General features: G+C 33.1%; 1 protein-coding gene across 4 annotated transcripts in view; it reads right to left on the bottom strand.

Moving 5' to 3' along the window:
• Positions 1-27,289, bottom strand: part of LOC135222961 (homeotic protein ultrabithorax-like) — a 1,489,261-nt gene that overhangs the window by 583,826 nt on the left and 878,146 nt on the right. For all 4 annotated transcript variants that reach the window (XM_064261439.1, XM_064261433.1, XM_064261435.1 and 1 more), the window contains one exon: positions 16,252-16,278. In XM_064261439.1, coding sequence (XP_064117509.1) covers positions 16,252-16,278 — 27 coding nt within the window. The remainder of the gene's footprint in view (positions 1-16,251; positions 16,279-27,289) is intronic.

The raw sequence follows: 27,289 nt of genomic DNA, 5'->3' as shown, positions 1-27,289 counted from the left end.
GGTGTGGCGATATATGTATATACTACATACACATATATATACATACACACATATATATATACATAAAATATACCCTAGTCACCTTATTTTGACAACCGAGATCTAGCCAGAATGGACTTTAAAATTCCTAAGAGCATTAAAATATCTATGATACAAAAAGTTTTATGCTTACGAATAGCGAGAAGCTTTTCTGGAACGTATTTCTACAAAGTAACAGATCATTACCCTTTTCAAAATCTTGCAGTGATCAATAACCCATCACCTTTCGACATGAAAATCAACTCATTGGTTAGCGAGAACTATGACCTATGAATTTATAGTTATATCAATAACATGATGACGAGAACTAATCAAACAATTATTCCTGCTACTGTATACAGCAGCTGTTGTCGATAACAGCAATCGGTGACATGATTACAGGGGACCTACCTATCGTATTCCCCAAAAGCGCGATACAATTACCATATTTTTGGGCATGAACGAAAATGCAGTCTTGAGGGATGACTGTGCTAAACTGGTCTTAAATATCTAACAGAAGGAAAAACGTATTGCAATTAAAATCATCATCAATATGTTGAAATACTCGACAAGTTCGTCATTACTCATTCTATTCTCCGTGAAGATCATAAAATAAAAATTATTCTATATATTTTACTTATAAAGGTATGGACTGAAGTGCAGTCATACATTTAGCTGAAAATTCAATAAGTTCTTCAGTTTAAATATGCGTCCTATCACTTAAGAAAAATACTCGAAATTCCTTGTTATAAGTAAGCCATACAAGAATGTGCGTGGTTATAAATTATATATAATCCCTTATAAGTGCACATTACAAGTACATATAAGTTACTGTGTAAGAAAAAAAAAAAACACTAGCGCGGTAACTTAAACAAGCTCTTTGTCATTAAAATGATCATTTCATTCAAGCCATGGACAGATAAGCCTGATTTAGAGCCACGCATATCTCGAAACTCGAGTGGATATTCACGGCGGGGGTAAGCTAAGACCCTGGGGAACTCCTCGAAGTCAACAATATCGTTCTCCAGAGGTGGCTACGACGGCTCAATGACTTGATTATGAAGCCCGAGAAACGAAGGGTGATTGGACCCCTCCCCCCGCTCTCTCTCTCTCTCTCTCTCTCTCTCTCTCTCTCTCTCTCTCTCTCTATTTTTCATATTTTTACATTAATAAAACGGGAAACAAACAAGCGGGCTACTAAAAACTGTCGTGGAGGCACAGACGTTATCAACTAGATAAATAGATAGGCATAAAGGAAATGGAAGCTATGGCCAACCACACCAAATTTATGATAACATCAAGTATAAATAAACATTTTATCACGCAAGATACCTAAAAAAAAAAAAAAAAAAAAAAAAAAAAAACTTTGCCAGTCTATAACACAGGTGTTTCTATTAATAACAACGTCAGCTTTGTAAATTACAGAATGGACGCTAAGGCCAACTGTACCAATTTTTTTTTATAATAATACCAATTATAGATTAAGAAAAAAAATTAACACTTGGAATCTATTTACCAAGTATAAGTAAACATTTATAACGCCGAATACCTTGGAAACAAAGCAAAAACATAAAAAAAATATACTATTACAGAGGCGTTTGCTTTTGTTATTAACGCTTGTCAATAACGTGTCCTCGTAAATTACAGATGGGGTAACGTGATATCTGCTACTCATGCCTTCCGGGAAAGGGGTCTGTCACGTAAGCAACAACACCATCATTCACAAACAAGAGGTGAACAGGATGCGTCTCTTGAAATCACTGGCTACTCACGCTATACGTAATTCACTAAGATTTATATATGCCATATTTACCTTTCAAACGGAAAGAGTTTTCTTGACCCAAAAAATTATATACTACTGAAATAGTCTGTAGGAAAGTAGGACGATCTGTTAACAGTTGTTACATGCTAAATTTTATTACACAAAGGCATGAATTTAATGAGGATTAAAAGACGCCAAATTACTGTTATACATTCAGTTCAATACACAAAAGCAGGGATTTAATAAGTATAAAAGACGCCAAATTACAAATAACAAATAACATACAACCGCGTCGACGCAAAAAATTAAAGACATCTTACTTAAATCTATTATTCGGCATTTCCACATACACTCCCAAGCAAAACCAACATACAGATTTTTACATAAAACATAATTTTTCACTGCTGTATCGGCTTCGGGAAGGATGTTCAAACTGAGTTGTTCGCTAGTTTGAACTGAACTATTCCTCTTCCAACTTGGAAAGGCTTTTCAATCGAATAGTAATTTTAAATGAGATTTTGGATTATTTCGCTTTAAGGGATTAAGGAATATCACAAATCAAAGAGCAAAGAAACAAAATGAAAAAATAAAGTTATTTTCTTACGAGAACTACCATCCACTTTTGTTTTTCTCGTCGAGGTCGTTCAAGAGGTCTTAATTTCTTTCTCTCTTTCAGCAGGGAATGATGATAATTTAAAGTAGGCTGAGGAAGGCCTATATTACGCTTACACCCCTACCAGACCTTATCCCCCCACCCTCTTCCCCCTACACCCCGAGGAGGAGGAAACACAAAGCACAACCCCGCCTCTCTCTTCGAGATTTACAACCCTTTCGGAAAACCTCCACAAACACAGAGCCTAAATGGCGGACGTCTCAATTAGTCGGCCATGACGTTCTGCCCTTTGTGATTTAGGCCAGGGCGCATCGTAGGCCCTCCTCCTCCTCCTCCTCCTTCTCCTCCTCCTCCTACAGATAATCCCAAGCACGGATCCTCAGGGAGATAAAATAAAAAAATATTAGAGGAAAAATAAAAATAAAAAAGCAAGAAAACAACACCTTCAAAAAATCAGAAGTGGAAAACGATGCTATTGGTCATGGCTTGCGTTAATCGTTCTTCCACAGTTAATTACGCATACTGGTATGTAAGGTAATTTACGTCGGCTGTGAGGAAGGGGGGAGGGGGAATGGGGGGGATGGGGGTGGTGGTGCCGTTGGTAACAGCGTCTGACCTGGGGAAGGATGGTATATAAACAACGCTCCCAACTGCGAGAGAATGGCGGAGAGACAGCGGGAGAAGAAGGAAGGTGGAGAGATGAACCCCCCTAACCCTACCCTACCCCATGCAGCTCCCTCTACCCCCATCCCCAACCCCTTTCAACCCCCTCCCCCTCCCCCAAACCTTCATAATCCAATTTCAAACATGGACGTTTCGTAATAATATTTTCCGCGTATGCTCAGCAAACACAAATTAATACATAACAAAACTATGAAAACAATTCAAAAAAAAGAAAGTATACAAAACTTCCAAATGTCTTTGCATTCATAATAAACCCGTGTTTAGTGATTTAAATGATAACAAGACAAAATTCATTTCTAACCTTTAGATAGTAAAATAATCTCTAAGGTGAAGAGAATTATCCTCCAAAACCTTTATTTTTCCCTGACTTTTCAAACAACAATAATATGAAGGGAGTACACCCTTTTTCGAACAAGCTCTGCTTAAATCCTTGCAATTCATGCTGCCATTCTTTCCAGCATAATAATAATAATAATAATAATAATAATAATAATAATAATAATAATAATAATAATAATAAAAGTTAACATGGTATTTTAAAAGTAACCATTATCAATTTGATAGCAAAGATACTTCCTGACGGAACCAAAAAGTGGCGCTGATAATAAAATCGCATTTTTTATCGACAGGTAACATCACACGCCTCCTTTTAGCGCTAAGAAAGGCGGGGCAAAAGGGGGGCCAAGAAAACCTATAATACCCAAGGTACCTATACACCAAGAGAAAGAAGATCAGCCCTTTCTTTTGTTGCCAGAAAGAAGAGACGACTGCAAGGGGCAGTCGATATTTCATCTCAAGGTAGTTGCAAAGTAGAGCTCACAGAGGCAGGATCTCCGATGATTCCTCCGACGTAAAAATCACGATATCCTTCGGTGGCGTCCCAAGGAAGCTCTTGCAAGAGAAAGGATACTTAGGGCGCGTCGGGGCTTTGTCGGAGGCACGAATCCGCACTGCAGCCGTCCTCAGGTAAACCTCAGGTAAAAATGCTTTGCAATTCGGGTAGTATGGCTGTATAATCGTAGCTGGAGGTTTTTCTAAATTAATATTCTCTTTCAGAAGATGAACCCTATTCATATGGAACTAGCCCACATCGGCTATTGACTTAAAATTCAAACTTCCAAATAACACAGTGCTCATTAGGAAGTAAGAGAAGGTAAAGGTAAATACAGAAGGAAGAGATCTCACTTATTAAAAAGGAAAAAAAAATTAATAAATTAATAACTAGATAAAAATGTATTAAAATACAAGGAGAATATTTACCTGGTTTACTTCTAGATTACAATTTTCATCTTCATGCACATTTATTTTTATCCAAATAAGAAAATGATTGCACAACATCAATTTTTTTTATTACTATTAATTTAGCATTCAATAACTTAGCTTATATTGATAGCGAAAACATAATTATCCTTGGAAGCATTATGGACTAAGCTCATACCAAATTTATCGAGTAAATCTTAATTTATCGCCTTCCCCCAAAGTTTATTTTCATACGATTTGCTCAAATTACTAATGGAAAAAAATGCAAAACTCTTTCTACTTAATAAATAAGAAATGACTGAGTCACGTAAGCTATATACTCGCTATTTTTCGTCGTTTTCGTCGGGCTTTTCTCTAAGACTGCAACTGTAATCCTGAATAATCAAAATTTGCATTTAAATTGGCGTTATGGAACTGTATTTTTATTTATAAAACTTTCCAGTTCCGATGAGACGGGTTACGAAAATGTCGACTGAGCAAAACCTTACAGAAATCAAACTTTATTTTCGCTAACCGAAAAGATTATTAATAACCTACAAAATCATATCAAGATTGAGTCTTTAATATTGTCCAGCTTAATTTAATTATCTTGGATAATATAAATTAGATCTTGTATTCGAATATTTTTAAAAAATCACCTAGGGAAATTATAAAGTAAAAGTAGTATTATAAGAATTATAGCATACTACTTGAATAAAAATAAAAATATTGTATTAGAATTTTTCAAAACTCTCTAGGGAATTATAAAGTAATGTAGTATTATAATTATCGCTACTTCTTGAATAAAAAAAATCTTGTTTGAATATTTAAAAAAAATCATCTAGGGAATTATAAAGTTAAGTAATATAAATTAGATCTTGTATTCGAATTTTTTAAAAAATCAACCTCGGGAAATTATAAAGTAAAAGTAGTATTAATAAAATTTATAGTACTACTTTGATTAAAAATAAAATATTGTATTAGAATTTTTTCAAAAACTCATCTAGGGAAATTATAAAGTAAATGTAGTATTATAAGAATTATAGCATACTTCTTGAATAAAAAAAATCTTGTATTGGAATATTTTTAAAAAATCATCTAAGGGAATTATAAAGTTAAAGTAGTATTATAAGAATTATAGTATACTACTTGAATAAAAAAAATCTTGTATTAGAATATTTTTTTAAAAATCATCTAGGGAAATTATATAGTAAAAGTAGTATCATAACACGTATTGCATACTACTTGAATATAACAATAATAAAAAAAAAGAAAACTCACTGCTATGAAAGATATAGCATTATAGTATGTCATTCACATATCGCGTGATTGTCAGATTCCTCGATGCAGCAGCAGATCACCATAGTGGCGGTCATGGAATATAGCATAAAAATACATAAACCTTCGTGGTTGAATGTTTATGTTGCATTAAATACAATATATTGCATGTAACTGACTAGCCACATTCTCTGAAAGAAACTTGACAATCAAACTGATTGTACGTACTTACACATAGGTAAATATTCTTTACGCGACAATCATCAGCCCACGAGCTAATATGCAAAATGAATAAAATTATCCTAAACCAGTATTATTATTATATTATTATTCAGTAGATGAAACCTACTCATATGGAACAAAGTCCACATTGGCCAATGACTTGGAATTCAAGCTTCTAAAGAATATGGTGTTCGTTAGGAAGAAGTAAGAGGAAGTAAAGGGAAATTACACTAATGCTTATGATAATGAAGATATAACTAGACAAGAACTAGACAACATCAATATCAGGTTGATATAATAATATTAGATACCTGCACGTAACTGAGCACGAGCGATATTTACATCAAAGGTCCTAAATAGCGCACAATATCAAATTTCATTTTAGCCTTCGCTTTAGCTCCCCCCCAACCGGCTCCCCCCCAAACCCCGAGCGAGTAGCATCGCATCCGGGAATATATATGTGTATCGCCTGGCAACCAAATTAAATAATCCATTACGACTTAGAAACAAAAATTTCGGCCGAGCCATAAAATAAATTAGCCAAAAATTATTTATGCCAGAGGCAACATCATCTGATGCTCATTAACAAATGAAAAATTAAATATATGAGGGGAAAAGCTTCACCAACTTTCGTTCTCTGTCTTTCGCTTTCTCTTACCTCTCTCTCTCTCTCTCTCCCTTTATCTTTCTCTCTCCCTCTCTTTCTCTCATTCCCTTCCTCTCCCTATTTCATGAGAACGCTGACGCTTTCTCTTACCTCTTTTCTCTCTCTCTCTCATTCCCTTCCTCTCCCTATTTCATGAGAACGCTGAGAAATTGAAATTATTCTTCACAGATAAAGCCCTCGACTTTTTCAAGACCAATGCAAATAACTGACATCAAAAACGATCAACAGCAAAAACTGAGACATTGAAAAAAGATCAATCTTATACACGAGGTATTTGTCTAATATTTCATTACTTTAAAATATATGATAAAAAATCAGAAACGTTCTTCAGACGTATCGTTAAAAAAAAATATATTATTTATAATTATGAAAGACAAAATCACTTCATCACTTCTTGAATTTCTTTTTTCTAAAATAAAAGAGAAATGGCTTAAGTAACACTGAGGTGTCATAGATTTATATCAATTGACTGCCATGATTTGGCGGAGATCGGACTGTGGGGGAAACTAGACAATAACAAAATAGTTTATTATCTCAACCTAGCGGAGACTTATCCACCTCAAAAACTGAAGAGGTGATACTATTTCAGCGGGAGGAATTTCATCAAAGAAATTGAAAAGTTTTAATAAACGAACAGGAGAAAAAATAATCCGCTCGTAGTGATGGCAATAACACAAAACGGTAACTTGAACAAAATAATCACAACTTAATCGATAAAGAATAATCCACTACTTGAAACCGAAAGTGAAAATCAAGTATTTCCCCAACAATGAAGAATGAAATGGCGATGCAAAATGAAGGGAATTTGTATGTATAAATTTGTAAAACTCGTTCGGCAAAATCGGCTTTGAACGGTGACGTACACGCTAAAGAAACATATTATTCAAACAACCCAGTTAAATACTTCCTCAATAACTCAACGGAGTAGAAAAAAAAATAAAAAGTAAACATTATGCAATTATACAATGGAATAAAAATTCATTTTCTGCATTCCTGCCTTGATAAACGCCCCCCCGATGTACGAAATGCCTCGGTTTTTAACTTGCAATTGATTACCCAGTAACATGCATGCAACGTCGTTATAGTACAAAAAGAGTAATTTCTTCGCTACGATTACCTTACATCTTTATAGCCCGTTATGTGGTTCGTCTTTGGACAGTTTTGCTTAGTACGATTATGCCTTACAAAGACTTTATTTCTTTAATTGCATCTTTCAATATTTCTTTAAAGACTATTTCTTTAATTGTATCTTTCAATTTTTTCTCAAGACTTTATTTCTTTAATTGCATCTTTCAATAATTCTTTGAAGACTTTATTTCTTTAATTGCATCTTTCAATAATTCTTTCAAGAGTACCTAGCCAAACCGTAATAGCTCCTAACAGTGACCAACGCTCAGAAAAGTGTAGTTAATGGTAAAGCAAAGTAGATTCAACAGGTATTTATCTATTTTCTCGTGCGTATATGTCTTTAGAGCTAAATAAGTGTTATGCTTATCGTTATAGTACAGTATTTTGTCAAAATAAACAAGAAAAAACTATTAAATCAGGGATTTAAAAGGAATCTTGATTCAGCAGACGGTATTTAACCGAAGGAAACTAGCACTCCTATAAATAAACGTAGACGCTTGTGTGTTTGTTTGAGCATAGTACCTTAAACGTATTCAGACACACACGCAAAGTTTTCTCGACATATTATTGAGTATGAATATAAGAACGCCCATGTAGAACTATGCGTTATATACCTCAGACAACCAGTACAATATTGATCAATGACTATTGTCTTCACGCTGATAATATATATATGTGTATATATATATATGTATATATATATATATATATATATATTATATATATATATATACATATATAGATATACACACATATATGTACATATGTCTGTGTATATATATACATATATCTATATATATACATACACATATATAGATATACATATATATATACTATAGCTGTATAAATATATATATATATATATAGATATATTATATATATATATATATATAGATAGATATATATGTATATATAATATATATATATATATATATATATATATATATATATATATATATCTATATATATATATATAAAATCATACATAAAAATGCCGCATTACTCTTCACTGAAGAACTGTAATCACACCGTTCTTTGACTCCGGGAATTGAATATAAACGTAATTACACAAAAATCCCGACATGATCTCATGCATTTGTGCAGAGTAATGGCCAAGTCGTTAGCGGCGATTGGCTTCCGCGGCGTTTCTTCTGTTGTCGCTAGACAGAAGGACACCAGGAAATAGCTCTCGAATAATCTACGAGAGAGAGAGAGAGAGAGAGAGAGAGAGAGAGAGAGAGAGAGAGAGATTAAATTTTTGAAATCTCTCCACCGAATCTTCGGAATTAACAGATAAGCTTCTCCGAGTAAATAATAAAAATTCGTCGATAAAATCTTTGAAGTGTTTCTCGATAAAATCCACAAACTTTCGCGATATAATCTTCAACCTTCACGATCAAATTTTCGAAATTACTAGGTTAAATATTAAGATTTCGCGATGAAAGCTTCGAAATTTCCACGATTAAATCTTCGAAATTTCTCCGATTAAATCTTCGAAATTTCCGCGATTAAATCTTCGAAATTTCCTCCGATTAAATCTTCGAAATTTGATTAAATCTTCGAAATTTTACCCGATTAAATCTTCGAAATTTCCCCGTTAAATATGCGAAATTTCACGATAAAATCTTTGAAATTTCTCGATTAAATCTTAGAAATATCCCGATAAAATCTTTCCGATAAAATCTTCGAAATTTCCCATATAAAAATCTTTGAAATTCTCGGATAAAAATTCCTTACAAGCAAAATAATAGGAGCGGAGACTTCGACGAACAAAAGATTGACAACAAAGCAATATTCTCCACCTTTTTCCGATAAATTGATTCGTTACGGAGTCTGTCTCACGCCGAAAAGAATTCAACTGGAGTTCACGAAACGCATGATTACTTTATCGGATAGAAAAATATAACGTACCAGAAAAAAAGAGCACAAAGAAAATTACCAGTTATTTCTACAACTCTACGAAGCCTTATAATAAAAGACTATAGATATACGTCAATATCATCGACTCTACTCCCACTCAGAAGCCAGAATAAAAGCCAGGAAATGAACTGCCGATCGATTTTGTTAGAATTCGACCAGGACCCACTTACCGGACTTCGACTTACAGAGCGGACGAAGCGACAGTCGCATTTTGGGGTATAGTGTGGAAAGCAAAAAGGTGGACACAAGACATGACACCCATCAATCTTTCTCTCACCCCCCTTTTTAAAAATTTCCCATCAACACACCCACCCACCTTTACCCCCCTCCCTTGAACACCCCCCAGCAACCCCCACCCAACCCCATACCACCACTCCTAGAACCACTCTAAGCGTCCATCGTCCCATCCACCATACCCCTGGAACTCATATCCCCCACCCCCACAAGCGGTGACAACCAACGGTTTCCAGGTAAAACAACCCTCGACGTCATTCGACGATGACTCGAAGGGAAACGAAAATCGCTTTGTAATGGACTAAAATGCGAAGAACGATTCGAGTGACAAATGGTGCGAGGATTGAGAAAAAAAACAAAGAAAAAAAAAGTGAGACGGCGATTTTTTTTAGACAAGCGCACAAACGCACATTGTATATATGTATGTGAATATATACGTATATATATACTATATATACATATATATATATATATATATATATATATATATATATATATATATATAGTGTATACATACATACATACATACATGTTTGTGAACCAATCACATACGTATATACTTCAGATACGCTTTTGCGATGTGACTACAGAAGCACAACATAAAGACTATTATAGTTCCCTCCCGAACAAACTATGCAGAATCTATATATTATAGTTTTTCAAGTCACTCCAAAAAAACTCCAACTATGACAACTATAGAAAGAGATAAAGAAAATAAATTTTTTAACCTTCACTCGAGAGACAGCAAGAATAATAATAATAATAATAATAAAAAAAGGGGAGAAAAAAAAACATAACGAGAAGACAACATAATATACGAATAGACTCAGCACATTCTTCAACAGTCCCCAGAACAAAATGGCCTCCCATGGAAATAAATCTTCTCGGGCAATATCGATGAAGCCAAAATGGCGAATAAATCCACCGTAGGGTTAAGGTTCTCTCTCTCTCTCTTTTTTTTTTTTTACTCCACTCTCTCTCTCTCTCTCTCCTCTCTCTCTCTCTCTCTCTCTCTCTCAGGGTACAAATACATAGTCTATTTATCAACTGTAAGGTTAAGGTTAAAATCTCTCTCTCTCTCTCTCTCTCTCTCTCTCTCCATGGGAATAAATAGTTACAGGAGATAAATACATTGCTTTTCTATTCACTGTGAAGTTAAGGTTTTCATTTCTCTCTCTCTCTCTCTCTCTCTCTCTCTCTCTCTCTGGGAATAAATAGTTACAGGAGATAAATACACTGGTTTTCTATTCAATGTGAAGTTAAGGATTTTCACTCTCTCTCTCTCTCTCTCTCTCTCTCTCTCTCTCTCTCTCTCTCTCTCTCTCTCTCTCTGGGAATAAATAGTTTAGGAGATAATACAGTTGTTTTTCTATCACTGTGAAGTTAAGGCTTTCTCTCTCTCTCTCTCTCTCTCTCTCTCTCCTGGAATGATACATAGTTTATCTAGGCACAGGACGCGTAGGATACCCTCCAGGATAACACGACACGGAACAACAGCACAGGCCTACGATCTAATTTCGACGGCTGTAGGCCTAACCCCCAAATCCATCGCCTCATATTTATCGTAATTACGCTAATGCTTAACAGACTCGAAGGATGTACTTGAGAAATACATTCTGATTTATTTGACGACTTTATTATCCGAATATTTTTATCCCCCCGATACAGCCACTGTATTTACTGCGCCTTCATTACACTCATTGAGTCGTCTTATTTATGAGAGTTTATGAGTCTGACCTGTAGTTTATGACGCTATTCCTCCTGACATGGAGATTATCGAATGTCTCGAGAGGAGAGCATGTCAAGATGAGAGTATTTCCTGAAGAGAGCATTTCAATACGTGAGCATTACGAGAAGAGAGCATTTGAAAAAAAAAGAGAATTTTGATATGAGAGCAAAAGCAAGAGAAGATCGTTAACAAAAAGAGAGCATCTCAAGAAGACAGCAACCACAAAAAGAGAGCATTTCAAAAAGAGAGCATCTCAAGAAGAAAGTATCAACAAAAAGAGAGCATCTCAAGAAGAAAGCATCAACAAAAACAGAGCATCTCATGAAGACAGCATCAACAAGAGAGCATTTCCAGAAGACAGCATCATCAGAAAGAGAAAATTTGAAGAAGAGAACATTTCCAGAGGAAAACATCAACAAAAAGAGAGCACCTCAAAAAGAGAGCATATCAAGAAGAAAGCATCAACAAAAAGAGAGCATCTCAAGAAGAAAGCATCAACAAAAAGAGAGAATTTCGAGAAGATAGCATCGTCAAAAAGAGAGTATCTCAAGAAGACAGCATCATCAAAAAGAAAGAATTTCAAGTAGAGAGCATTTCCAGAAGACAGCATCATCATAATTTCGAGAAGAGAGCATTTCCAGAAGACAGCATCAACAAAAAGAGGACTTAAAAAGAGAGCATCATAAGAAGAGAACATTCAAACAAAGAGCGAGCATTATAAAAGAGAGCACCAGACATCTGCCAAGTCGTCACGATGATTCTACAATCAATTTGAATTTTTTTTTTTTTTTTTTTTTTTTTTTTTTTTTTTTTTTTTTTTTTTTTTTTGCTCCGTAAATCGTTTTGGAATTTTTTCGAAAAAAAAAGAAATACACTCTAATATTACAAAAAAATAAACCGAACGACGAAGTCACGCTTCAATAAAGACATTTTCAAAACGCAGAATTCAGAAGCAAAATTCATCGAATCTGGAAGCATGACAATATTTCCTTTTATATCAACTGTATGTTGAAACGCCGTCATAAATACAAGAATAGAACTTAGACCGCTGAAAAAATAATAAATTCGGCTTATAATATCTTGAAAGAAAACCACACAATGGCCACAGAGAGAGAGAGAGAGAGAGAGAGAGAGAGAGAGAGAGAGAGAGAGAGAGAGAGAGAGAGAGAGAGAGAGAGAGAGAGTGGTTTCAAGACAATCATTCAGCTATAAATTGTTATATATTTCAAATTCAAAGTCAATTTTACTGAAGTATGAACTTGTATCTCAAGATTAACACTTATAGGATTTTAATCACTACATCTTCTATTTAAGTTAATTCCAGCGTCTTATATAACCAAGGGAATATTTAAGCATAAATGACTTGACTCATTTGTAACGTCACTTTTAAAGTCTTCAGGTAACTCCTTCCAAAAGGAAAATGATTATTTAGCTAAAATATCTTCATTTAATACGACTTAAATCGTGCGTTTTCTTTTAAGAGGTTTATTTATTGTTCTGTGTAAAAAAATAATAATGTCCAATTGCTATGTTACCAATCCTTTATTGAACAACCATAATTTACCATGCGCACCGTGATACCGGTTCACCGCTATGGTAACTTCTGCACTAAAAATTTTATTAAAAAATCAAATAAATGTAACTTGTCGTGTTTGAAAACAATAAAAAAGATGATACTTCATGCTCTAAACTCGCACAGTACATATAGTGTATGTATGTATGTATGTAATATATATACATACATACATACATACCTATATATATATATATATATATATATATATATATATATATATATATATATATATATATATATATATAATAAGTAGTTCACGATAACGAATATCAAGCTAATATAACAACACAGCAACACTTAAACGATAAAAGTACAAATATATAAAAAAATGAAACATATAAAAATCTCTTGGTCACATTTTAAAGCTAGCTCACTGCATCTCATAATTTCCTCGCGATTAATGTAAATCTAAAACGACATGTAAGAGTAAAAACGTCACGTTCAGGAGAGAGAGAGAGAGAGAGAGAGAGAGAGAGAGAGAGAGAGAGAGGTACACTCTCTCTCTCCTCCAAAAAAAAATAGTAATTGAGAGCTTCTAAAATCCCTAATATATCTGTGTAAAACCCTCGACGAACACCTGATCCGTGACGTAATATTCATTTATATAAATCGGACCGAGGGGGAGAGGGGAGGAAGTTCCTGGGTGGGCGAGGGGATAAAGGGGGAGCGGGGGAGCGGGAGAGGGGGTGGGGGTGGGGGTGGGAGAGACACCCGATTTCGTAACCTCAAAACCGAAGGAGAGTGACTTGAACATTGATTCCAAACGCTATATATCAGAAACGAACGCTGAGTTGCAAATTTCAAGGATACGAGCAACTTCATTTGAAGTTTCATTCCTCTCTCTCTCTCTCTCTCTCTGTCTCTCTCTCTCTCTATACCTCGTCGGAAGGTTCTTGACATTTTCGGGGCGCGATGAGATTTTTCTTTTCATTTCTTTTGACTCCTTCTGGATCGGAATTCTCGTTCCATATTCGTTTATAAATACCACTTTGGATCCCTAGACCCGAGAGAGAGAGAGAGAGAGATGAGAGAGAGAAGAGAGAGAGAGACAGAGAGAGAGAGAGATGAGAGAGAGCTATAAACCAGTGGGATCAGTCTCCCATGGATGTTAAAAATTTCTAGTAAGAATATATATATATATATATATATATATATATATATATATATATATATATATATATATATATATATATATATATATATATATATATATATATATATATATATATATATATATATTTATATATATATATATACTATATAGTATATATATATATCGAATGCTTTCGGTCAAATCTGAAATTGTTTCTGATATACATTGCAAAATCTGATTTTGCATACGTCAAAGCGTTTGTTTTTTGCTTTTTTAGAAAAAAAAATCTAATTTAAAGTTAGGAATTTAAATTTAGCAAAAATGCTACGTAGTCTACTTGACAGTAAAGAGTGATCACTCATTATAATAATAATAATAATAATAATAATAATAATAATAATAATAATAATAATAATAATAAAATAATAATAATAAAATTAACACCAACTACTGCCCCTTACATGGGCTATATCGTAATCATCAAAAACTAACGCAAACCAGTGCTCCTTAAATACATCTAAAAAAAAAAATTAGAATATGTATAATGATCACGTCTCGTCGCAGAATCATAAGGGCGCCAGCCTCAATATATGGGCGAAGTTGTAAACTCCATTGGAAAGGCTTTACGAAAATTCAGAGCCCTCTAAATTAACAGAGAAGATAAATTACGTCAATGTTGCGTTATTCGTTCGCTACAGCGTCGACGATAAATAATTACAGTCGCAGTTTTTCTTTTATAGTTTCGTTTCTGTATCTGTTTTGTACAACTAACTTAATCATAAATATCCCCCATTCGTAAAAAGATTGGAAAATATTTAAACACTAGTTAAATTTGATGAATAATTAAAGCCCACAATTTTTTACACTTTTATCTGTAATGCTTCGTTATCTGTATCTGTTTCTGTTCAACTTAATTATAAATTTCCCCAATTCGTAAAGAGATTGGAAAATAATTATACACTAGTTAAATTTGATAATTAAAACCCATATTTTCTTACACTTTTGTCTGTAATTATAACTGTTCAGCTAACTTAATCATAAATTTTCCCTATTCGTAATAAAATTAAATATTTATATTGTAGTTAAATTTTATGAATAATTAAAGCCCACGTTGTTTTTACACTTTTATCTATAATTATTTTGGTTTAACTTAGGTAATCATAAATTTTTCCCATTCGTAATAAAATTAGTCAATATTTATATCGCAGTAACATTTTACGGCTATGAATAGTCAGTATGAAAATGTGATTTGGTACTATATTGAAAGGAAACATATTTACGAAATCCACCTACAGATATACCGGAAGTGAGAAAAGAGGAAATTAAATGTATAGCAAAAATGTAATAAAAAAATTAATATAGTCAAGATTCACGTACTTTTTCATAAACGAATTTTTACAAATACAAAAAAAAAAAAAAAAAAAAAAAAAAAAGTTAAAGTCAACAGTAACTCCACCTACAACAAACACACATGACATGACTAGATATCCTTAAACTTATAAACTCATAACCAGTAAACAAAATATATATAAAATAAGTTCTCCATCATACAGTCTAAAATAAGTAAAATAAAAAATAAGGAAAAATGGCATAAAACAAACCTTTCTGGAATGCATCACTGAGAAAGCAACTTAACTGAAGGAGACTCACTCTTTAAAGTGGCGGTGAGACGAGGCGCCGACCAACAGGTCAAACAATCACACACCACCACCCCCCCGACCCCACAAGCCGCAAAACCAACACAAAACAAACCTTTCTGGAATGCATAACTGAGAAAAACTTACTGAAGGAGACTCACCTTTAAAGTGTCGTTGACGTCAGCCCCCCCTCCACCCCCCTTCCATCCCCCTCCCTTCCCTACCCCTCCCTCACTCCCTCCTTCCCCTTCCCTCCTCTTCGACCAGAGGCGTTGGAGGGACGTGAAGGGAGTGGTGAGTGGTGAGGAGGAGGAGGAGGAGGGGGGAGATGGGGGGAGGAGCGGTAGTAGTAGCGGTAGGCGGAGGGCAAGGAGGGCGCTTCAGTCCCTCCCTCCCTCCCTCCCTTTGCAACATGCAAAGCAACATTCAGCGACGTCCCGATTGTACTTACCAGAAGTCCACGGGCAGGAGTTCCGAGCTGTGGATTGAATGTAAGGGATCATACCAAAGGTATTTGTTCGACAAAAACAAACAAACAAAAACAAAAACAAAAAATAAAAAATTGAAGAAAGAGAAAAAGAAGAAGGGTAAAAACCAGACAAGAGAAGAGTGAAAGAGAAAGAGAGAGAGAGAGAGAGAGATTAATCTACGCATTAATCTTTTCCAAAAAAAAACAAACAAACACGAGAAAAAAAAGTCTCTTAAAAGAATTGAAAAGCTTTGTTGTTAAAACATGAAATGCCATCAAAACAAACATGGGTCAATGCATACACAATCAACAATAGTAGGTATATTATAATGCTCTTAACTGATATTAATGAGCTCTGTGAGAGAGAACGTATGTCAACGGTATCACATGCTATTAGTTACGCACAAACAAAGCAATTAATGTCAAAAGCTTTCAATGATAATCATTTAGCTCTGCAAACAACAGTAGCGAACAAACTGAAGCAATTCCATGGTAATAAACATTTTCGAAACAAACTAGAATGAAAAACGACAATCAACAAGGTCTGCTTTTAATCATTATTATTTTATTAATAATAATATGGAGAGAGTATGGAAAGGAAGGAGGGTTAGGCGTATAATCTAACAAACAGCCTATTGGAATAACAAAGGTGTCGTCGTTTCTACAAATATAAAGAATTTATTAGAATGTATTCAATACATGTACTTATATATATAATATATACACGTATGTATATATTATATATCTATACATTATATAAATTATAATTAATATATAGTTAAGAAGTAAAATAACTTCACAAATTTTTTATGTCTATAATAATCAACAACTCATCGCAAAGATTTCTTCACAAAAAACCATTAATATCATTTGATGCGAAAACCAATCTGAGTAACCGTTATTTATTAGAAATGAAAAATAAATTTTGAACTGCAACTGAAAATTTCCTTGAAAAAAAACAGATATAGAAATTTTTCTGTGGGAAATTGCAAATCTTCTGTGAAGAAAGTTGATCACATCACAATGACATCATCACAAGATGACTGAAACATAATCATTTTCAAATAGAAACGAGACACTTTCAAAAGCTGTATAAAAATTAGGCTTAAACATACAAGTAAATCAAATATTGTTAAATTAAACATTCACAGTGAACTATGAACTAGTATTGTTAATAGAAATAAAGATTGTAAAATAAATTATCTAAATAGTAAAACACTGAATATTGAAGTGCAATGGAACTTGCGCCTGAACAACGAGTTGCTGTTGTACACAAGTCATGACCAAAAAGGAGTCCAACTGAAAATAAATAAGCAAAACACGTCTTTTGCAGGAACCAAATAAGACTCTTTTTTTCCTATATTTTACCTGTTATTCATTATAGAGGAAATAAGCTATATTTTTTTTTATCTAGTGTCATTTTCAATTATAAAGAAAATATTAAAATTGGGGTGGAGGTGAACTTGGAAAAAAAAAAAAAATTTCACAGGAACCAGATGAAACTTTTTGCACATTTGCATGTTATCCATTATAAAGGAATTAACGTATGGGGGAGGGACTTCCTTAGTGGTTTTTTTTTTTTTTTAAGTTTCATTTTCACCTACAGTGAAAAAAAAAAAAAATGAAAATTAGGGCTTATAAAGGAATTAACGTATGGGGGGGGGGGGACTTCCTTATTTTTTTTTTTAAGTTTCATTTTCACCTACAGGGAAAAAAAATTAAGGGGTTTTCTTAAAAGAGGTGAATAAGGTGGTACTGATAAAAAAAATGGTGAATAATTAGCATAAATATACAGCTTGCTCTAACAACCCAACATTTCCCGAGTTCTTAACAATGACCACGGAGTTTCACTATCACTTAAAAAAGTAACTATTAACACTTATATTATCTCTTGAGTTTTCTTTTTCCTCCATCCATCCAGAGGCCGAGATCAGATCTTTGATGCATAAATATTACACATCTTCTATTCAATGGCATAACCTACAGCGTTAAATATACTCAAATACTCAACAGTAGACGAGTCCATAACTTCCATTGCAAATAAAATCGAATACTCGAAAACGTCCAAATTCGCGTACCACCCTTCTTGCTATCCACCCTCCCTTCCCTGGCTTTCACTCGTCTTCTAATCTTTTTCCGCGTCTTTTTCCCTTCACTCTTTATCGCTTATTATCACTTTCACGCTCCATTTGCATCACCGCAAACTGCTAAGTGCTGGAGGTCCACCAGAAGGGGCGGATTTATTATATTCTATTTGAAATATTATATTATAAAACCGCCAGCACTTCATCGACGACTTGCAACAGAAGTCTCGCACGGAAAGTGGTTTAATGAAGAGTCATTTTATTTTTTTATTAATTACGGAAGAAAATAATGGCAAGTAGAGCGTTATTTAGTACACGTACACACACAAGTAAACATATGCACACTCACGCATTATATATAAAATATATATATATATATATAAATATATATATATATATATATATATATATATACAATATTTAATATATATATATATATATATATATATATATATATATATATATATATATATATATATATATATAGAGATGATGTACTCTCATGCGTGTATATATAATTGCACAAATGCTCTCACTACTAAGTTCATCTTTCAAGTGCCGACGACAGTCTATGACACCAAGAATTTAAATATACTACAAGAATTCTTTCGAGAATGATACGCATAATTGTATATCTGACAAATCGTCACTGGACCCCCAAAAAAAAAAAAAAAAAAAAAAAAAAAAAAAAAACAAAAAAAAAAAAAAAAAAAAAAAAAGGCGATTGGTTTCAACTTCTTTGGTTTTACAAACGACAGGAAAGCCACCTGTTGCACCTTCTAAATATAGAGGTGGGCCACTTGGTCAACTATGTAAGATTCGGACATGCGAACGAAGAAAAAGGGGGATGAAAATATCAAAGGTTGCTTTTAAAAGCGTTTCGCGTCATGTCTCAGAAGGAATCACTTTTACAAGGCTGAGCGATTAAATTGTTTTGCTTTTCGTCCAATCATGGTTCCATTATGAGTATGTATACGCATGTGTATATTTACAAACTATATATATAGTATATATATATATATATATATATAATATAGTATATATAATACAATATAATATATGCGTATATATATGTGTGTATATATATACCATTACCATATAATGTATAATATACGCATATATATAACGACAAATCTTACCACTCAAGCACACTCCTAACTAAGATGTGAACGTATACGCTTCTCTTGTTACACAGAGAGAGAGAGAGAGAGAGAGATGGGACGAGAGGAGGTGGGGGTGAACGAAGGAGAAGAGAGAGAGAGAGAGAGAAAAACGAGAAGCTTCTACTTGCAATCTGTACCTCTTATATCGGGACAAGATCTTCTAAGAGAGGGGTCATTCCTTTCAGCGTTATCTGCTCACTTGTTGTAACTTCGCTGTTAACATCTTCGGAAACATATTTTTTTTTTCCCGAGAATATATATATATATATATTTTTTTTTTCTTTCGTTGCATGTGATAGGAATTATAAAAACTACTTTCCTAGTCTTCAGATATAGAGACGAGTACAAAAGCTACTGTTTAGGAGGCGCTTGGAATCAGAATTCAGAGGGAATTAGAATTCAGCTCTCTGGAATTTTTTCACGTCTAATAAACTTTCCACTACACGGAGTTTATGTTCCGTCATTTATATTTTCCATCAAGAGGGCTTACAATTTTTTTGGTACCAAAGCCTTTACGAAATCACAACTATTGATAATACAAACCTACTCACAAACACACATTCATTTATAACTCTAATACCCATAAGAGATATAAAATCCTCAATTGCAATTTTCAGAAACAAAGGCAATGAGCAATGAATGCATTCTTTACAATGTATATCATAAGACCTAGTGTGTACCTAAATTACATATAGTTTTATTTTATTATTGAAGTCTGTGATATGTAATGCCGATGTCTATGAAATAAAATTCACATATGTACACACTATATAAACAACAAAACAAGTGCCCAATATCTATATTTTTACTAACTATATATTACCTCGTGAACGAATAAAATGCGTATACAGATAAGAAATAATTAAAGGGCATCTAAAATAATAATAATAATAATAATAATAATAATAATAATAATATAATAATAATAATAATAATAATAATAATAATAATAATAATAATAATAATAACCCGATAGCGTACTCAGCAGAAATCCACACATCTGACAAACGAAATTCTCAAAGTATATTAAAAAGAAACTACAACTCTGAAATACGTTATAATTTCTATATGTCGCCTAGAATGGAGCGCAAGCTTATAGAAACACTTAATAAATAAACAGAAATTTGGAATATAAAATAAACATATCGTATAGAAACGGAAATTTCGATACAAATTGTGATAATGTCCCGGTAATACTGTAATTATTAGAGAGATCACATATACAAAATAACTACAATACAATGCTTTGCTTTCCAGTTTAAATACTAAGCATGATCTACAATCAGCTTGTATAATAATAATAATAATAATAATAATAATAATATTATATTATTATTATTATTAATAAAATAATATTAATATCTTAGAAGGAGACCCACTTTTACGCAAACTTCGTTGAAGAGAAAGTTTCTTCGTTTCATAATAATAATAATAATAATAATAATAATAATAATAATAATTAATAATAATAATACCATGTTAAATCCAGAACTGGAATATTCCAAATCAACAGCTGGATACATATACGAGGTTTGAATAATAATAATAATAATAATAATAATAATAATAATAATAATAATAATAATAATAATAATCATAAAAATAATAATAATAATAATAATGTCCCGTTAAATCCAGTATATTCCAAATTCAACAGCTGGAATTTCAAACCGGAAAGCAACTTCGGTAACAGTTTTTGTCGCGAGAATTACGTCGGTAATTTGTCAGAATTACACAGATTCATTACGAGAAGTTCCTCTCATTAGAAAAATAATAGAAAAAAAATACCCGAGATAATAATGACAATAATAATAACGGGATGACACGTGTATATTATTATTAGAATTTGCGGAGCCTTTCTTTCGCTGCAGAAGGCGAGTTATGTATTTCAATGTGAACAAAACAGTCAATGAATTCCATTAGATAAAAGTATTGTAGTCATATATATACGTGTGTGTATACACACATGTATATCATACATATAAATATATCTATATATATATATATAATATAATATAATATATATATATATATATATGCACAAATTCATATAATACACACACACACACACACACACACACATATATATATCATATATATATATATATATATATATATATATATATATATATATATATATATATATATATGTGTGTGTGGTGTGTGTGTGTGTGTGTGTGTGCGTATGTGTGTGTGTGTGTGTATTATATAAATTTGTGCATATATATATATATATATATATATATATATATATATATATATATATATATGTATAATATACATGTGTGTATACACACACGTATATATATATATATATAGTATAGTATAATATATACATGCGTATATATTAGATATACTATATATAGTATAGTATAAACAGCAACTAGCGCAAATAAAAACAATGCTATTCAATGCATAAGATGAAATAAAAAAAATTTCTTTGTTTTCAAAAACTTATTTAAATTGTATGTTACCTCTGCAAATAATACCATCAGCAGCAATTCTCCGTTACAGCCGATGTCATGACATTCAAAGCGAATTTTGTAATACATCAATAAATAAATAAATGAATAAATTAGATCAATACAAACGAAAGAACATACCATAAATATGCATAAAGAGGTATCGTCCCATTTCCTGCTTCTTGCGTACAATTCATAATTATCAGAAACATACCTGATACGCCCTTAGATAAAAAAAAAAAAAAAATCCTTATTAGAAGAGAGACCACTCAATATTTGTAATTAAGACCGTATATTTCAACGCGAAATTCACTAACACCACCTAATGACTCACCAGAGATAAGTAAGGTCAAGCAATATAATTACCTTATCGACGGAGCTCTCTTAGCGATGAGGGATGTGTCATCTACACCCAAATAACCCAAAGGACACAAGTGGTATTTTTTCCCTTTTTCCAAACTGCTAAATTTCACGCGGTGGTAATTACAGCATCTTACGACACAGACCAGTCTTTTCCTCTTAAGTAATTGCTACGTGCGAATGATGGAACGCATTCGTAATTACCGTCATTATCATTCATAATTATCGTAAATGCGATTGATTTTCGCCCCAAAAAAATATATATATAAATAAACACTTTCCCTAGAAATGTACGGCAATAATCGAGTTATCAATATTCACAGCGGTAATTTTTTCCGTCTCGGACAAAATGAAATTGTAATCACATCACACATAAAATCAGAAGACCATTTTATCATTAGATAATTTCATCAAGAAATATTAAGAAGGAAAAATTCAGTAGACATTTTCATTAAGAAATATTAACGGGAAAAATAGTAGACAATTTCATTAAGAAATATTAACAAGAAAAATTCATTGAAAAATTACATTAAGAAATATTAAGAGGGAAAAATTAGTAAACACTTTCATTACGAAATATCAACAATGAAAAATCTGTATATAATTACATTAGGATATATTAAGAAGGAGAAATTCAGTAGACAATTTCATTAAGGAATAATAAAAGGGAAAAATTTAATAGACAATTTCATTGAGAAATATTAAAAGGGGAAAATAAATGATAATACTTATTACGAAATATCAAGAAGGGAAAATCAATAGATTTTCAATAAGAGATACTAAGAAATACAATTTCTTTACCAAATATTAAGAAGCAATCTGTAGACGATGTTATTACCAAATATTAAGAAGAAAAAAATCAAAAGGATAATTTATTACGAAATACTAAGAAGTAAAAAAATCTGTAGATATTTCATTACGAAATATTAAGAAGGAAAAAAATCAAATGGATAATTTATTACGAAATACTAGTAGGAGCAGAATCAAATAGACAACTCCAACACGAAATATAAGGAGCGCAAAAACCAACAGATGAATTAACACGAAGTATTAAGAGAGCAAAAATCTATAGATAATCTTATTACGAAATATCATGAGAGCAAAAAACCAAAACACGAGGCAGAACGCGTAAGATGCCTTTAGCGGTTCAACAACCTAAGATACTACAAAATCGTATACAACATAACGTTTACGCAAACGGCCCTTTACCGTGTCTATTCGCCAGAATATCGAGAGAGAGAGAGAGAAGAAGAGAGAAGGGAATATTTATACATTCTAGGGAACTGTTTCTTCGGACACGCCGAAATCCTTATTCCAGAGGACCAACGTCACGGCCATCGTTGGAGAATTTGGCATCTTACAACATAAACAGTTTTAACAAGAACCGAACTTATGGCTTTGCCCAGTCTCACTTATTTATCTTTCTATCTCACACTCGCGTAAACACTTGTGCGGTTACACAAAGTATAGTATATAATATATATATATATCATATATACTATATAACAAAACCCTACAGTCTGCATATATATATATATATTATATATATATATATATATATATATATATATATATATATATAATCAAAATTCGAGGATGCTTATAGATTGTGGACATATACTAAAAAATAATAAATTTACGGGTATCGAAATACGCGATATATACTTATATAAAAAAAAAAAAAAAAAAAAAAAAAAAACCCCGTAATATATATATGTAATAATATATAAATATATATTTATACTATATATATAGATATACGTATATATACATATATATGTATATAGATAGATATATAGATACACACATATAAATATATAAAATATGAGCATGCCTTGAAACGAACATCTAGAATAAGCATTAAGCAGTTCTCAAATATTCCTTGGGATATATTGAATGAAGCCCTAACCTGAGGAACAAGAGTGAATTTACTTTATATGTGCGTATTAGAGCAACGAATAATAAATAAACAAATATATATATATTATACAGGTACGTATGAATGCATTCAAGAATCACAGCCTATTTGACCAAAAAAAAAAAGCTGTATAATATACGAAAAAAAACAACAACCACAACAACAATAATAATAATAAAAAAATTGAGAAAATCATTAGGAGGCGTCTCCGTCGACCCACGGCAGCTCTTTGTGCTTTCCTGGACGGGGGCCCTGGAACGCTGGAAGGACGCGCAGCAGTAAAATGGAGGAACCCTGGAAAGTGATAACCACCGAGAGAGGGAGAGAGAGAGAGAAAAGAAAGAGAGGAAGACAGATCACTTCACCTTCAGAGTCTGAGTCGGCGGAGCAGCTGGAAGAGGACTTGGAGGACGCCATCACCACCTTCCTAGGACTCTCGCAGAGGGCACCGACGGCGAAGGAGGTGGAGGCGGAGGGAGAGGAGGTGGAGTGGAGGAGGAAGAGGAGGGCGTCGCACACACAGAGGAAAAACACCACCGATGCACGATTTGGGAAAAGCAGAGAGACCCGCCATCCCGGCAGAGAGCAGCCACGTGTCTCTGGTGCCGCCGATGCTGCTCTCTCTCTCTCTCGCTCCACATCAGCCGAGGGGCCGCGGCTGCTGGAGGAGTCGGGGAGGGAAATCAATGACCGGGTTGCTGGATGAGGGTTCCAGCGCCCCGTGAAACGACGACGAGGACGACGACTACGATGACGACGTTGGGGGGAGGAGGAGGAAGAGGGGGAGGGGGAGGAGGAGAAGGAGGAGGAGAGTGCCACCTCCGCCTCCATCTCCTCCTACACCTCCTCCTACCCCAACCAGTTTCCTCCATAACCAACATACGCCCGTCTCCGAATACTGCGTTCCCTCAGAACACAAGCGAATGGGTTCGCAATTTCAATCGTTTCCAGGTTGCCTCTGCAGGTGAGAGTAACCTGCAGCTTTGTCGATGATGCAGAAGGACGGCCAAGGGAGTGGCAGTAGTAGTATTACTGCCTCCAAGCTAGAATAATAGTAGCTGCCTGCATTAATGCACAAGCATCATCATCATCATCATCATATTTCTGCAACTGCCTAGATACCGAGGTAAGAGAAAAAAAATATCAAAACACTAGCGCCGCAGCTGAAGCATGGTAGATCTACCCTATAGAGCAAGAGCCCGTGCCAGAGCAAGTGCATAGGTGGCTTCATTTGAAACAGCAGCTGAAACAGCTGCTGCTGCTGCTGCTGTGGCGACAACTGCAGATCGAAGTTGCCTGCTTATTGTCCCAAAGGAATGAATGTATGACGTATAAGCAGCTTCTTTCTGGTGTGGACAAGACTGTGTCTCCCTGTCACTAATACCCAAATATGAACAACTGCTACGTCAGCAACAAAGGAAAGGGTCCTTTTTTGAGATACGTGCAATCGCGCCGAAAATCTCACGAAATCAACTGACCCTGTTCCAGGAGCCATTTGTTCTCCGCAATAATCAGGAGTGCTTGTTTTTAAGGACATTAAGGAAAACGTCAGTTGATGGACCCGCTATTTGGAACGCCACCTGACACGGAACTAATTACTCCCTGATTAAAAAAAAAAGTTAAAACCTCTTACAAAATATTTTAAGATTAAACATTTAAAACTTTAATTTCCATTACAAATTTGAAGTTTCACAATCGCACCATCTATTTATATAATGCCTTCTCTTCGCACAATTCATTAACTTCCATTACTTAAAAATAATGTAAACCTCTTACAATATATTGAAAGATTAACAGTTAAAATTTTAATTTCCATTACAAATGTAAAGGTCAACAATCGCACCAGATATTTATATATTGTCTCCTCTTCGCACAATTCATTAACTTCCCCTGATTTAAAAAAATGTAAAACCTCTTAAAAAATATTTAAAGATTGACATTTAAAACTTTAATTTCCATTAAAAATGAAAAGCTTAACAATCGCACCATCTATTTATATAGTCTCCTCTTCGCACAGTTCAATAACTTCTCCTAAATCAATATTGGTTTCCAGAAGAAAATAGTGGCCTCTAAAACTTTAAAAATGTCTCTAGTATTATGCCCCATCGGGACATTTTAAAATTTATGATACGTATACATCTCCCCCCCCCCCCAAAAAAACGTATACATCTTCGTCAAATATATATATATATATATATATATATATATATATATATATATATATATATATATATATAATATATATATATATATATATATATATATATATATATATATATATATATATATATATATATATATATATATATATATATATAATCCACACATTCTCACAAAATCTATAATAATATGCTTAGTAATACGTAAATTATTTTATTGTATATGATCTTTATTATGTACCTATTACAAATACCTATTAAAAATACACTTATCTTGAATAATTACTAGGATATGTCTTGATCACAAACAGCATCACTACCATTATATGAATATAAAATGAGCAAGTCCCAAAGGGATCATTTTTAAAAAAGTAAAAGAAGAAAACAATATCCATCTTGTTACCGTTTGACCTAACAAAGCCGAGACCTTTTTCGGAGGCACACTTGTGGACCCGTCCTCTTTAAAATCTTCGTCTATAGGTCTTCATAGTCAAAGCGTTAAAATGAAGCGTCTGATGGAGTTGAACAGTTCGATGGCCCAACAGATTAATGTAACAGTTTATATAAAGTTTCTTCCATTTTACTGATTGTAAAATCCATTCTATTCTGTGCTAATTCTAATGGGAACAGTTTACAAACGTCACAACATTGTACACATTCTCATACATATATAAAGTTTTTGTCAATATATATATATATATATATATATATATATATATATATATATATATATATATATATATATGTATATGTTATATATATATATATCTATATATATAATATATATATCTATATATATATATATTATATATAATATATATATATATATATATAATATATATATATATATATATATAATATATAATACCCACAC

This window comes from Macrobrachium nipponense, chromosome 8 (assembly GCF_015104395.2).
Source record: "Macrobrachium nipponense isolate FS-2020 chromosome 8, ASM1510439v2, whole genome shotgun sequence".
In the NCBI taxonomy this organism is placed as follows: Eukaryota; Metazoa; Arthropoda; class Malacostraca; order Decapoda; family Palaemonidae; genus Macrobrachium; species Macrobrachium nipponense.
Note: the sequence above shows the minus strand (reverse complement) of the source record. Positions and strands in the feature narration are given on the sequence as shown.